This window comes from Corvus hawaiiensis, chromosome 11 (genome assembly GCF_020740725.1).
Source record: "Corvus hawaiiensis isolate bCorHaw1 chromosome 11, bCorHaw1.pri.cur, whole genome shotgun sequence".
Lineage (NCBI taxonomy): Eukaryota > Metazoa > Chordata > Aves > Passeriformes > Corvidae > Corvus > Corvus hawaiiensis.
The window spans coordinates 9,011,731-9,025,935 of NC_063223.1; the positions used below are offsets into that span (position 1 = coordinate 9,011,731).

General features: G+C 40.2%; 1 protein-coding gene across 28 annotated transcripts in view; it reads left to right on the forward strand.

Moving 5' to 3' along the window:
* MAGI1 (membrane associated guanylate kinase, WW and PDZ domain containing 1) overlaps nucleotides 1-14,205 on the forward strand; it is a 335,447-nt gene that overhangs the window by 155,202 nt on the left and 166,040 nt on the right. For all 28 annotated transcript variants that reach the window (XM_048316067.1, XM_048316068.1, XM_048316075.1 and 25 more), the window contains exon 2: nucleotides 11,576-11,692. In XM_048316067.1, coding sequence (XP_048172024.1) covers nucleotides 11,576-11,692 — 117 coding nt within the window. The remainder of the gene's footprint in view (nucleotides 1-11,575; nucleotides 11,693-14,205) is intronic.

Consider the following 14,205-nt stretch of genomic DNA (forward strand, 5'->3'; position numbering starts at 1 on the left):
AAAATAAAACAAAAATGTTCACAGTTAGAATAATTAACCAGAGCTAGTACACTTGCTTACATCTTGTTTTCCCTTTGTCTACAACATGAAACTGAAAGAAGCTGCAGTCACTTTCCCTATAAGCCAGGTTAGTTTTTAAACCAGTGTGACGACCTTACTCAATTTTTGTGGCTTCTTGGGCCTTTAGTAAAATGTGGTTCAACAGCTCCCAACTGTTATACACGTTTTTCCATTTAAATGGTTTTTTCCCAACAGATTTAGCTCATAATTATATTCAGCTTTGAGAGCTTGATTTTCTAAATCACAGAGCATTGTTGCCTGTGTGCTTCCTTTCTGTACTGTATGTTAGTGTTTTGGCATCTATTCTATCTGTACATAAATGTGTAATTATATTTGAAATAGAAAAAAAAAAGCAAGTCCATCTGAGGTCAAGCTGAGTTGTGCTCTTTGAAAATAACATAGTAGGAGCAGGACCTTTACTTGCTAAGGCAAGACCACAGCAAGTCTTGTTTCTGGTTTTATTTGTTTCTTGGCAAATCTTGGTTCTGGGAAATTTCTTGGGCAGGTTGGAAAATTAACCTGTAGCACTCTGTAAATGGATATATTGCAGAGGAAAAAAATTTTTTTTTTTTCTTTGGTCAGATGCTGGTGCACCTGAGTGTGTATCATTCAACCATACAGGAGAATAGGAAAAAGCATCTGGAACATGCTCTGGACAGATCTTCCAATGGACACATGATTTTTAGCTGGTTTCTTCCAAAAAGGCAAGCATCTTGTATGTGATAGAGATACTTGTGAGGAAAAAAAAAATTAAAGATTGTGTTCTGACAACATCTGCATTTAGTGTGTGTTTATAGCCTAACAATCACAGGTTCTCAGCATTAGATTTTATGTATTCAGTACCTCTGGAAATTAGGCTGTTAATATTGACATCTGTCCTGGAGCCTGGGAGGTCACAGCACAAAACTATAACCCTGTGATCGATATTCAGAGGTGACCTGGCTGGGCCATGGGAATTTGTTCCTGCAGTGATCAAGGAAGAACAAGAATTATTGCTCAAGAAGTTTGAGGTCAAGTTTAAAAAAAAAGCTCCAAAAACCATTATCCAAAAATTACAGAGAAAAGCAAGCAAAACAGATTAAAGAATATGAAGAGCTATTTAGAATTCCCCAATTCTGGCATACATGTGGCACTTTTTTCCCATTCTGGAAGAACCAAATGCTGTATTTAGGGAATGGGTTTCAGATTTTGCAAATATTTTCCTAGTGCCATTCTAGAAAATGAGTTTGTTGGCATATTGTTATGGGGGGCTTGTTCTGCTAAAGCATTGTAGTGCCGTCTGTTTCTCAAGCTGATTTGGCTTTTACAGCTCAAATATTATATCCTACTTTTGGAACATATGGCAACTCCTTTTAGGAGACACAGAGAGATGTGCATCTCATTTCCAGGAATGGGTCTTTTCCTTGGAGTGAAAGACTGCAAGTGCTTTTCATCTTGATTTCCCCATTCTTATTATTTTAGCTAGCCTTTCTTCTTCACCCCCACCCTACTTCTGTTGCTCCCGTAAACCCTCCCTTCACCCCAGAAAATGCAGAGCTTGCTGGCATCTTAGAGCCAAGGGAAAGGAACAATGCTGCCTTATCCAGGTGGCTTCACACAGCGCGGTTGTACAGAGGCGTGTCGGTGACAAACGCTGTGGTGTGGCTCCCGGGCAGGCTGAGCTTTCCTGGGAAGCCTGGCCGGAAGGTCGGGCTGCTCACATAGCCCAGTCTGTGTCCATTGATGGAAACGCTCAGAGCAGACGGGGTAGGAGCCGTTCCACTGCATCCTTCAGAGGCTGCATCCCGTGGCACTCTCTTACAATGATTTCATTCTGCCTTCACTTCAGTTGTGTAGGAGGTTTTTTATCTTCTTTCTTACTTTTGTTGTTGTTGGGGTTTTTTTGTTTTTTTTTTTTGTTTTTTTTTTTTTTAAGCCTACGTGGCAACATCAACGATTCTTGCCACTATTGATCGCTTCCTACTCCTCATTGCTCTTCCTTGCTGGAACACGCAGTGCGAAGTGCCCCAACACAGCAGTGCCTTTGTGTGCAAGGCTGAATGCCTTGCTCAGAGGAATGTCTCTGCTTCCCTACAGTCACCTCTGGGTCTGGTTTGCTGTAAAGCTTTGCAGAGCTGAGGCTTTGCTCTGGGCACTTGATTTAAGGTTGCTGCCAAGCAGAGGCATTTATGGACATAGCTTTAATGTTACAGCTTCATTGTCAGCCAGTTAACTCTGGGTCAACACTGATCTGGCCACAAAACTGGATAAAGTATTTAGCATGATACTAATCCAAACTTCATTGAAAACAAGACCAGAGGATGTTGCATTACTCTGTTCTTTGTCCACATACCTCCCTGAGCTTTGCTGTGAAAACACTATTGTGTGTGTGGCTGTTAATCAGTTTTATAGTTTTATCTTGGAGATTTTTCATTTTAGTAGGAAAATATTCTGCATTTGTCATCCCATCAGGTCACTTCTCTCACCTTGGCTCACCTTGCTTCTCTACTGTCATTCCCAGAGACCACCTGATAGTCTTGACTCCCTCCTTGTCGTGTGTCTGTGGATTCTTAAAAGTGAACAAGGAAAACAAAAAGCTGAGGCAAGAGCCAGGGAGCTTGTAGCATTTCTTGAAAACGGCATAGGGGAAGAAAAGAGGTTTCCTATGAGTCAGTAACAGAGTAAGAGTGGTTAATCTCCATCTTTTACTTAGTTGGGTTCATGATTAACTATGGCTACAAAGCATGGCTCCGCATCTGCCAGGATCCATCTGGATGAGGCAAATCATGTTTCTGAAGCTTTGTGCCTGGCCAGTTCAAATGTGTTTTAGAGGTATCTAAGGCCGACAGTCATTAATACTGCTGACCTTGCTTTTCCCTCCTCTATTCATCATATGCTCTTGTTGCTTGAGCAGCATGTTCTATCGTATTTTTGCCTCACAGGTATCAGATTTTCCCTTCCTTAGACTTATCTGGGGCAGGTACGGTTGCCACTTTCTCTGGAGAAATGTCATCATTTATTTACTATCATGATGTTATAGGCTCTATATGGACACAAATGATATCACATGATTTAAGACGAGGAGCAGAACTTAATCTTTGGTATTTTGACAAAGAAAATAATAAAATAGATCCTTCTTGAGCTAGAAAGATCTGATTTGTTTCTCCATGGTAGAGCAGGCTCACCTTCCTGGGATGCAGCTGTGACTATGTGGCCTCCCTGTCTCCCAGGTCAGGATTGTCCTGGGCTGCAAACGTGTCAGAGGGTGAAGGAACTTTTCTTCTCCAGGAGCCTCAAGAAATTCAAGGCTGAAGCTTTGAGGGCACCAGAAGCTTGAAGGGGCCAAAAAGGGAGAAAGGTTGGGCTTGCTTCTGCATTTGCTATTGTTGCTGATCTGAATTCAGTTGAGAGCAACAGAAGCGTATTTGTCACAAATGTTCAAAATTTTCAGGCCTGGTGTATAAATAATGATATTTTTTTCTTTTCAGCCTCAGTGCGTGAGCCCTGTGGGTTTTTCTGGCACTTCTCAGCTGAAAGGCTATTTGTTTAAATTTAGTGTAGAAATATGAATCACTATTAATGCACAGAAGATAAGGTGAAGCACCCTGCGAGTACAGGAGATGAGATGACGTGCTCTTAGAAGAGTTTCACCAGGGATTTATGATCTGTTAAGTGCATTTCTGTAGCAGCAAATGCTGAATTACCACCTCAGTGCTGGTTCACTCACCCATGCAGATTAAGAGCGATGCCAAAGGTAGCGTGCCAAGAAGACTCTTGCCTGCTCTTGATTCTGAACATGACCTGAAAGTTTTGAGTGTGAATACGTCTCCCTCAGACTCACAGCTTATACCTAAAATAATATTTTATGAAGTTCTGTTAGTAATGAAGTAACAAGTGTTATTCATTCTCCAGACAGGAATTACTAGCTGCACTGAAGTGGTCACTGCTGATTCAGCAGCCAGGCTGCTGCTGCTCAAGGCTTAACCATGCTCCATCAAAGTGGGGTTTTACTGCTGTGCAGGTAGCTCATCCTGTAACTTTGTGCAATTCTTTATGGCATAACCCTCCAGGTTATCATAATTTCTGTCCACTGGAAGTCTTTCGCAATGGATAAGGCTTTGTTGTTTGGAGAAGGTTCTTTACGAGTTTATGCTTTAGCATAAAAATTGGGAAGTATTTTATGTTTTACTTCAGGAGGTAGGCAAAGGGTGAGCAGTCATTTTTCTTTTGTTAAGGTATGGATTTGTGTAGAATAATGGCAGCATCTGGGCTCTGATCTGAGCAGTTCATCTGACTGCAGTCTGGTTTTAGGAGACTGGTACAAATTAAGGTAGTATGTTGGTTGGTACCGGGTGTAGCATTTCCAACAAAGATCTAGTCTGCACCCTCAGACCAGTAGTTTTTGTCACCAGAGACTGTCCATATTGGAATGGAAGCAATCACTGCCAATAACAGATGAGGTTATTGAAGCATTTATGGGGAACGTTTAAACATATGGTACTAGTATTGGTACCTAGCAATAAAAGTACGTTGGTGTTCTTTATTTGTTTTTTAGAGGAAAAGAAGAGGAGAAAATGGAATTGGGATCAAATTAGGTGTTTGCTGAGCCGTGTTAATTGTTAATCTGAACTCCCATGGCAATGTTTAAATATCATTTTAGAACACGGAGCCATAAAAGGTTTTTAAGTTTACTTGTGTTAGGAAAATGTAGTAGCAATTAATTTACCAACATGTTATGTGTTTACAAGGTACCTTCATTTCATGGGTGGCTGGAAGACAGAACATGCTTAGATTGTATTGAATTTAAGAAGCCACATGAATTCTTAAGGCTTTTGAATGGGATGTTTTTTCTTCATGATCTTATTTCAACTCCAGCTGACCATGATGAATGTTTTCTTGTGTCTTTGACCTCACAAGAGACATGAAATAACAAATGTAGGTACTGGACTTTATTTACTTATTTACTTAGTAGTTAAAACAAGAAAGCAAACAAAACCATGATGTATTTCACCTCTTCTCCCCAGCACCCTCTTGACAAATGGCTGTTGAAACAGTGTAAACTGTGACCTTAAAGCCACAGGCGTAATGAAACTCTGATCCGGCAGATGTGACAGACTCATCTTACATAAATCACTCTCTTTTGTCACTGCTGGCATATGGCCAATGAATCTTCTAATTATTGAATGGCTTTTATAGCCCCATTATTTATAATCACTTTTGGACAGCAGCTGGAAGACAAGGATGGGACAGGATGAAACTATATAGCACAAACTATTATCATTTCCATAACAACTGCTGGGATTAGAAATATTTGATGATGATGTAGCTACCAGTGCAGTCTTGTTAAATGATAAAAATCTACTCAGCCTTCTAGGATGGACTGCTGCCTCCTGGACCTTACCATGAAAATTATTCTATTAATTTTCCCAGAAACAGAGTATGAATCTCTCCAAGCATTAACAGAATATATGTGTGAATATCAGGGCCACCGTTGCAACAGGACTTGAGGAAAATCTATGGCAAGTATTAGTAAGAGACAGTGGTGATGCCCTGGCATTGCTGTTGGAAAAGTTTTAAGAACTGTCTTCTGTTTCCCAGGAGCCCTGTCTACACCCCATGTTTTAGTCAGGATTTAACAATAAATAGAGAAGTTGTCTTGAGTTGCATTATTATCATTTTAACATTTCTTTTAAAAATAGGCTGTTGAGTTTAAGGGAGTCTTAGATTTATAACCAGCTTAATTAACACACTTTATAGTTAAGGGGAGCTATTTTGGCTGTAATTTTAGATGAGTTTGTGTTGAGTACCTTCTGCTGGGCAGAGCAGGAACCCTGGAGAGAGGAGCACAAGTGAAGTCCCCCAGCCTGTAAGGCCAATCAGCTGACGTTGCAAGTCCACTTGCTGCTCTAGAAAACATGAACTGCAGGTTTTCTGCTTATGCCTCTAAACGAGCAGGGTTTGGATTTTTTTGTTTGGCTTGGTTTTTGTAGGGTTTTTTCCCCCCTTATCTGCAGTTCTGTTTTGTAGCACAGAAATAAAACCCTGCCAACCATGATAACTTATAGTTAAATAACTTCAGATAGAGATCTTCAGATGAAAGACAGTACATTATAATCAGGGCTTTATAGCAAATCCAACACGTGCAATCTTTGTGTCTTTAAAAAATTCAATTCTTCCCTCTCAATGTAGACATCAGGGTGGTGAGAGAGAGTCTTAATCCAGATGACTCTATTGCACTTTTATCCTTTTAGTGGGGCCTTTAACCTTTCATTGCTTCATGGCCCTGTTGTTTTGAAACAGTCTTTGCCCACAGAAAATCCCTCTGCTAAAGACACCTTTAAACAGAGATGCTGACAGCTGAAGGGGGATTCTGCTGCAATTCAGGAATTGAAAATAGATTTTTCCAGTTCTGATGCTATCAGTCACCGTGAATGTAGCAATTTGTTCCTTCCTAAAGAAGGGTAAAGCAAAAAAATATATACTGGTTTAATCTGCTTACAGGAGTGTAATATAGGTCAGGGACCAGTGTGTCCCGGGCCTGACCCTGACCCATCTTTGCACGAGCATCTATAGGCTCTGTCAGTGTGGCTGTTTATCAGGATTATCTGTGACCATCTCAAACAGAAATGGGATCAAACAGCTGCAGTAATTAATATAAACATAAACTATAAAATGATAGTTTCCAAACTCATAAAGCACAAGTTTAAAATACATCTCGAGAATACACATATTGCACAGTCCTGGCATAGACTATCCACCAGCTGGCAGGAAGGTGCTGGCAGCCCTGCGATGTTCACACTCAGCTTTTTCTTGGGAAAAAATTCAGATTCTGCTTGGTCATTTATGCAGTCTGCTTTCCCTGTTGGAAGCCAGCATGGCAGCAAGGCTAGAAGCTCTCAGCCCCCAGGTCTGTGCTGCTGCTTGCTGGTGGGAGTGCTCTCGAAGAGGTGATGTTCTCACGCAGCAAAGTCGGTGTTAGATGATCCCACATGCAGCTTTCTTCCTGCAGAAACTGGGAAATTTAGCACCAAGTGTCAGAGCATAGTTCAAAGCATAGCTTCCCTAGTGACTTTATATCAGGTAACTGTTGGAGGACAAATGTGTGGCAGAATTGTGGGTTTGAAAACAATGTGTTTAGAAATCAGTCAATATTTTTCATTAATCACAGACTCATCTGAGTTACACATTGAGCTACAAAAACCTGACAGTTTATTGTTTCTCAGAAAACCATATGTCAGTAAATATATTTTTTGCTATGAGAAATGTTTCCCCCTTGGGTTTCTATTTACTGCTAAAATGTTATTATGATGTAATTGTTGGGGAGGGTGATAGACGTACTCTAAAATACAGTATAATAATTAAGACGAATAGATTAAACCTGCCATTTTGCTCTGTGTTTCATTCAAAGGATTCAGAAAATAAGATGGAAGCATCTCAGATTTGGAGTAGGGGAGAGATGCAGTGAAAAGTTGGTTCTCTGACTGTATCTTCACATTAAAAAAGGGCATTGATTTTGTTCAGTGGAGAAAAAAGGGAAAGGAAACTGTTGCAACAGCACCAAAAAATCTTTGAACAGGCCTTACTTGTTGTGAACTATAAATTTCGGTGAGCTTTCATTTTTTGTGTGTGTCTGATGAGCTAAAGCTACATATATCAGTCTAATTTTCATTACAGAAATAACAAGGTGATTTTTCTGTGTGCAAATAAACAATTTCCAACGTATCCTGACCAGCACAAAGGAAGAATGGAGCACGGGGTCTTCAGACCCGTATCCTCTGCTTTGGAAGTTGCTGTTCCTGGGTTGCATCTCTTGTCCCTCCACTGTTATCACTGTTGGATCTTTTTACATGCTTTTAGCAGAGAAGAAAAGACAGGATTTCAAAAGAATAAATGTAAAATCCAGTCTCCATGAGAACAGGGGAGTATTTTGAAGGCCAGTATATACTTCTAGTTAACACAGCTCCTCTCTAAAGGAAGTATTTTCTTGAGTACAATGACATGGATTTAAATTTTACAAAGGGGAGGACTTTTGCATAAAATCAGGTGGTTCTGGGCACCTGTCCATCTTTTAGTCTGGTGCTGGCTGGTGCATGGACAGAAGCCGTCAAAGGTGAGGCTTGGTCTCAGAGGGAGTTTGCATGAGCCAGTGATGCCCCTGAGGATCAGAGTGAATTTTGCTGCAAGATTTGCACAGAGGAGGTTGCTGAAATGTCACTGGCATATTTTTCAGGTTCTCAAAGATTATGGGTGTGTACATTTTGGACTAAGAGTATAGCAGAGTTTATAAACTCACGTGCACCACTAGGACCTACTAAATAATGCCAGTGCATGCCCTCTCAACTCTGGGGAGATTTTTGGAAGAGATCAGAGCGGAGAGAAACATTTCAAATGGTAAAAAAATCCAATGTATTCCAGGCTGGATCCCTTTGGCAGCTTCCTACATAGAGTTAGTTTCTGTGTTAGCTCATTTTCTTCTGCCATGCAGTGGAGGGAGTTCCTGAACCTGCTCATACCCACAGCTTGTGGCCTCAGTGACTGCTGAGCTGAGATCATCAGGGCTACAAGAAGGCTTTATTTCTGTCAAGACTTTCCTGGAATTTAGCAACAGGAATGTAGTTTAGCAAGCTTCTTGAGGGTTGCATTTATTTTTACCTCTTTTTTTTCTTCTTCTTCCTTCTTTTCTAAAATAAATGTAATAGAAATAAGCATCACTCTGAGCTCCCAGAGGGGACACTTATGTGAGTGTAAGTGTTGCTATAGCCCCTGTTTTTGCAAGTGTCTTTTTAACTAGTGCTTCAGTGACTCAGCTGGGAAATCCCAGCTCCTGCATAAACCAAATAACCAAACTTTCCAGTGGGGCCTTAATAGACTGAGATGCTAGATGGAATGGGCACAGAGGGAAGCTAAAAGCAGATATCATCATTAAATTGCATCTTTTCTGTGCTCAAACAAGCCCTAGCTCAGCAGAGTTTATTCACCTCAAGACTCTACTGTGACATAAATCATTGAATCAGGGATCACACAGTATTTTGGAAGAAAGTTTACTTATGTGATACATTCAGTTTTGTGCATTAATTTCTTCCCTGGAATAAGCCCTTGCATTATGCCCAAACAGTTTGTCATATTTGTCCTTTTTTGCTATGAAAAACCACCTTGCCTTACTCTCTCTTGTGCAAAGAAAAATATGGACTGTTTAGTTAAAAGATAAAGAACTACTTTATTATTTCAGCAGATGCTCTTTTTTTTGCCCGGTCTCCCTCTGGAGTAAAACAATGTGGTATGAAATCAAACATCTGGAGTTTGGAAAGTCAGCTCTGATACTGAAAAACTGTAGTTTTTTTTTTTTTTTTCAAGTCTACCAAACCCTCCAAGTGCCTCCTGTGTGGAAAACCAGTTCCATGGTGTAATAACTGGAGACCACTTGCTAGAAAATGGGTTGATAATTTGCTCTGGGAGTGAGGGGTGTTGCTGGGGTCACTCAGGAAAGTGTTTTGAGCCAATTGCATCTCCCTTAATTTCAGTTTTGTTATTTTATTTCTGTTATGAGCATCTTAGTCTTTAAGAAATTTCCTTCTGTTAATAGCTGGGCCTGCTGCCTGAGCCTTCCTTTCTTCAAAAAGAGATTTAATTAAAAGGAAAAGCTGTCAGGGGGATCTAAATACAAATCACATAGTTATTTTAAAAATTTGACATAGTACTTCAAACTGCAGGTTTTTTTGTGTTTAGTTTTGTTTTTAAACCAACATTTCTGATTAAATGCTGCAGGGCTGCAGTAGTTTGATCCTGCCCATGGTCATATAACAATCTGCTCTCTTTCTTATTTCACCATTTGCCTGGTGCTGCTGCTGCCTCCCAGACTCCATTGCAGTATTATTATTCTTGATTTGCTCTGCAGTGATTCCTAGAGGCTCCAGCCAGGAATCTGAAACTGTGAGGCTGCATTCTGTGTCCAGATGTATTGAGATGATCTCTGCATTACATATTCACAATCCAAAAAATCATAATGCAAATAATAAAAGACTGTGGAAACAGCTGCAGTGGTTCAGCCTGAGGTCCACATAGTCCAGCATTTTGGCTTCAGCTGGGGCATTAATAAGATGCCTGCCAAAGGGAAGGAAAACAGCAAGATATTTGATATTCCCCCATTTTTTTCCCAGGTCTCCCAGCCACCAGCAATTAATGTTAAGTTCAAGGGATTTCTTTTTCGTTCTTCTTTTCAAGGCCAGGCTGGATGGGGCATTGAGCAACCTGGTCCACTGGAAGGTGTCCCTGCCCATGGGAGGGGGGTGGGAACAAGATGATCTCTAAGGTCCCTTCCAATCCAAACCATCCTGGCATTCTGCAGCCCCCAATGGGTCTGTCTTACAAATGCTTTTCCATCTCCCCTTGAATCTCCTGAATAAGCTTCTTTCCCCCACAGTGCTCTCCAGGGAGAGCTGCACAGCCTGCGGACTCTTGCCCCTGTTGCAGGATTCTTAACCAGCTCCTATTTAGCTTTCCTTGGGGTCTCTGTCCTTGTGTTGGGAGAGGCAAGCACTGCCCAGTCCTCAGGTGGCCTCAGGTCATGTTGGAGGCTGATGTCCACAGCAGGCTGCAGCATCCCCCTCTTGGTCCTTGTGTAGCAGCTGCTGCAGGCCTTGATCATCCTGGTTGTGTTTTTCTCAGAAGCTTTTCCAGTGGTTTTTTTCTTTTCATTTTAGAACACAAGAGTTTCAATCCCTGTTTTGGCTCTACGGTCAAATTAATGTCAGTGTTACTCCAAACTTGGAAAGATTTTTGGGAAAAGACTTCATTAAGTTTCTTCAGTTCATATATTCTACTACAAAAAAAGGATTTGGTATTCAGCAACTGACAATGTTCATTAAGAGTTACATTTTTTTCCTTTTTTTTTTTTTTTTGTGTGTGTTCATTTGTTTTTGCTTTGTTTTCAACTCATTTATCTTCTTTCACGCTTCTGACGGTGTTCAAACCTGAACAGGGAAATAACACAGATTTAAGTGAAAAGCATTGGATATTATTTTGTTGTTTTTAAGGACTTTGGGTGCTCTTAATTCGTTAAGTCAATACTTTGGTAACTCCTGCTGTGTGTTGGGATAGATACCAGTGTGAAGTATAGCACTTGTTTGATTTTTTTTGCCATGTTCAGCTTTATTAGTACCTCCAGTGGGAGTAGCTTTTGCCTTCTGTCTCTCTGCCCAGCTCACCCTCCAGTGACTTGCAAAAGCAATACCTTTATTATTTTTCTTCTTTTTCCCATCATCTGTCTCCATTTGCTCAGACAAATAAGTGATAAAAGGGAATGATGATCTGTTTAACACTACAGAAAGAAAGATGCATTATGAGACAAGAGAGACCTCTTGTTTACAGCAAGTTATTTTTGGTAATTAGCCATTTGTAGAGGAAGATGGGCTTCTGCTCATAAAGTCAGCATGCTATAATTTAGGGGACTCTGAATGGAAATCTAACATTTGCCTCAATTAGAAATGTTAATTGTGTGCATTTAGAAATAAATAAATGGTTGTTTTTTTCTTTGCAGGAAGCAGACTGAACAAAGATCTGCGGCATTACCTCAACCAGAGGTTTCAGAAGGGGTCGCCGGATCACGATTTGCAGCAGACCATCCGAGATAATCTTTATCGCCACGCTGTGCCTTGTAAGTAACAAAACATTGACCTGCTGGACTACATGTGGTAGAATTTCATCTTTATTTTTGGGGCAGCCTTCCTGTGGTGGTGTGCACGGCTGTGGGGGAGACTCTTTTCAGCTTGGGCAGACTTCCATGTGTGACAGCAGATAGGGTTGAAAAGGAAAATGATTCATCTCTGAATTAGGCTTTTTTGGTTACCTTTTTGGAGCAGTTGATGGTGTGATGCAAGCCTTGTGATGCCTAATGTGGAGAAAAACCCTAAAAAAAACTGCCACGAAGTGATTGCTTGCCTTTAGAAATAGTCTATGTTAACACCACGATGGTGAATGTTGCTTATTGGTTTAAAACCTGTGAATAAAAAAGAAGCTTCTATTTTTATTTCCTGAGCAGAACTTTATATCTGATGCTTGTTTAACTTGTAGATTGAACAGCATTTTATGGCTGGGTGCCATTGTTGCAGGTATCTGCCAGTGTTGGAAGGTCATCCTTGATTCACATAGGAGATAAACAACAAGAGTTAGCAAAGCTGAGAAAGAAATGCTCATTTTCACTCAAAAAAACAAACCAAAACAAACAAAACAAAAAAACCCCCAAAACAACAGCAAGAACAACAAACCCCCAAAAAAACCCAAACCAAAAAACAAACAAAAAATCCCAATAAAACCAAACAAACAAAACAAAAAAAACCCCAAGAACCAGAAGAAAAACTAAGAAGTCTGGAGCATGGTAATCTTTAGAAGGTCAGAATCACTACTCAAAATGAGACTGTCCTTGGCATTTTGGGGGTACATACAAAGAGTAGAGAGTGATCCTACTTTGTTGCGCCTCTCTTTGACATTCTACACGTGGCAGGGGACACTCTTCTAAGCAAAAGGCTTATTTGCTTAACTTGGCTGAGCTGTGGGAATAATGGTATGCCCTTTAGATCAGACTGGAATAAGAACTAGTAAACATCTTAGTTATAGGATACTGAGATAAGCAGTAAAATAATTTGAAGTTTTCTGTCTCGTTGTGAATCAGAGATTGTTTATCCTGGTAGACTTATATAAATATTGAATAATTATGTTGCAACTCAAAATCAGTATTTGCCAACAAATATCACATAGTGGTACACACAGTAATAGTCATTTTCAGTCTAAGTGTTGCATGCAGGAGAGCTGCATAAGACCAGTTAAAATTGAGTGGTAACACTGACAAATGTTGATTCTTCAAATGGCAGATGCTGTTATAACACCATTGAGTTTATGCTCATTTTATCAGTGAAAAGTACGAAACAAATTATGTTTAAAGTACTGTGCATGGCCATAAAGAATAAATATGGATTATTGTTTCCTATTGAACATTTCCGTTTTGTCAGCATGAAATATGATTATTTTTCTATCACCTAACTTGGCAGGCTGCAGATTTTTAAAGCATACTGCAAAAAGTGCCTTCCAGGAGAGCACGTGCAGTGTTAGGCTTGGGAGACACAGTGTTGTGATACTAATGTCCTTCTGCCTATGTGTGATATTTCATTTCCTAAAGCAGCATATAGAGCAAATGAGTGTAAGTTCTGGGGAAACATTTTACACGTTACCAAGGTTACGTTTTGAAATGCTTTCCATTGATTCTTTTATCTGATTTATTGAACTTGATGGTGAGCTAAGCTGCTTGGACTTGCTTTTGATTTAAAATTAAGAGCAGTGAAAGGGATTCCTGCCTTTTAGAAATAGATGGGGGAGATGTGGGTTGTTGGTGTATTAATAAGAACATCAGAACTTATGTTTCACTTGTGAAACAAGTGGAAAATCCAAGAAGTGGTGTTGGTTATTGTGTGTCTCCACACTTTCTAAATTGTCGGGCAGGTAGCATTTAATTTTTGCTTCATTTACTGTGGGGATGGTATTAATGGTAGCTTTTAAGAATGATGCTAATATTCATATGTGGCTTGGAGTGAGACTGCTGTATAGTGGGTTGGGATGCTGTACAGGTCTGGAGATTAATCTGGCTGTATGGTCATATTTTTATTCCTTGGTACACGTGACCAGTAAATCCAGAGCCCTGGACCAATCTCTAGTGCTAATGGATTATGAAGCCTTGTATTTTGAAAATGGAATTCCCTGCTGCTTATGTGGTAAACAGAAACAAGAACACAAGGTCACTTGGACTGAGCATGCTTGGCCTGACAGCTGCTTTTTATCACACTAATATAAGGGCTAAATGAAGTGATAATTAGTAAATGCAAAATGGAAAAAGGTGCTGTTAACCAGTTCTTGCCCAGAAATTCTGGTGAGAATAGCACGTGGTTCAGCGCTGACTGGTTTGGTACCAGTGGTGAGAAAACCCAGAGGGTTCCTGTTTCCCACACAACCCTGTGCCCATTGTGTGCTTGGCTCTGGAACTGAGTGAAGGCACAGTGACAGCTTTTGTAGAAGACAGAGGTCAAGCCAGAAGGGAGGAAAGATGCAGAAAATTTGACTCAACCTCGTTATTTTGTCAATGACACACTGCTTAAGTATCATTTAGATTTTTTTTTTAGG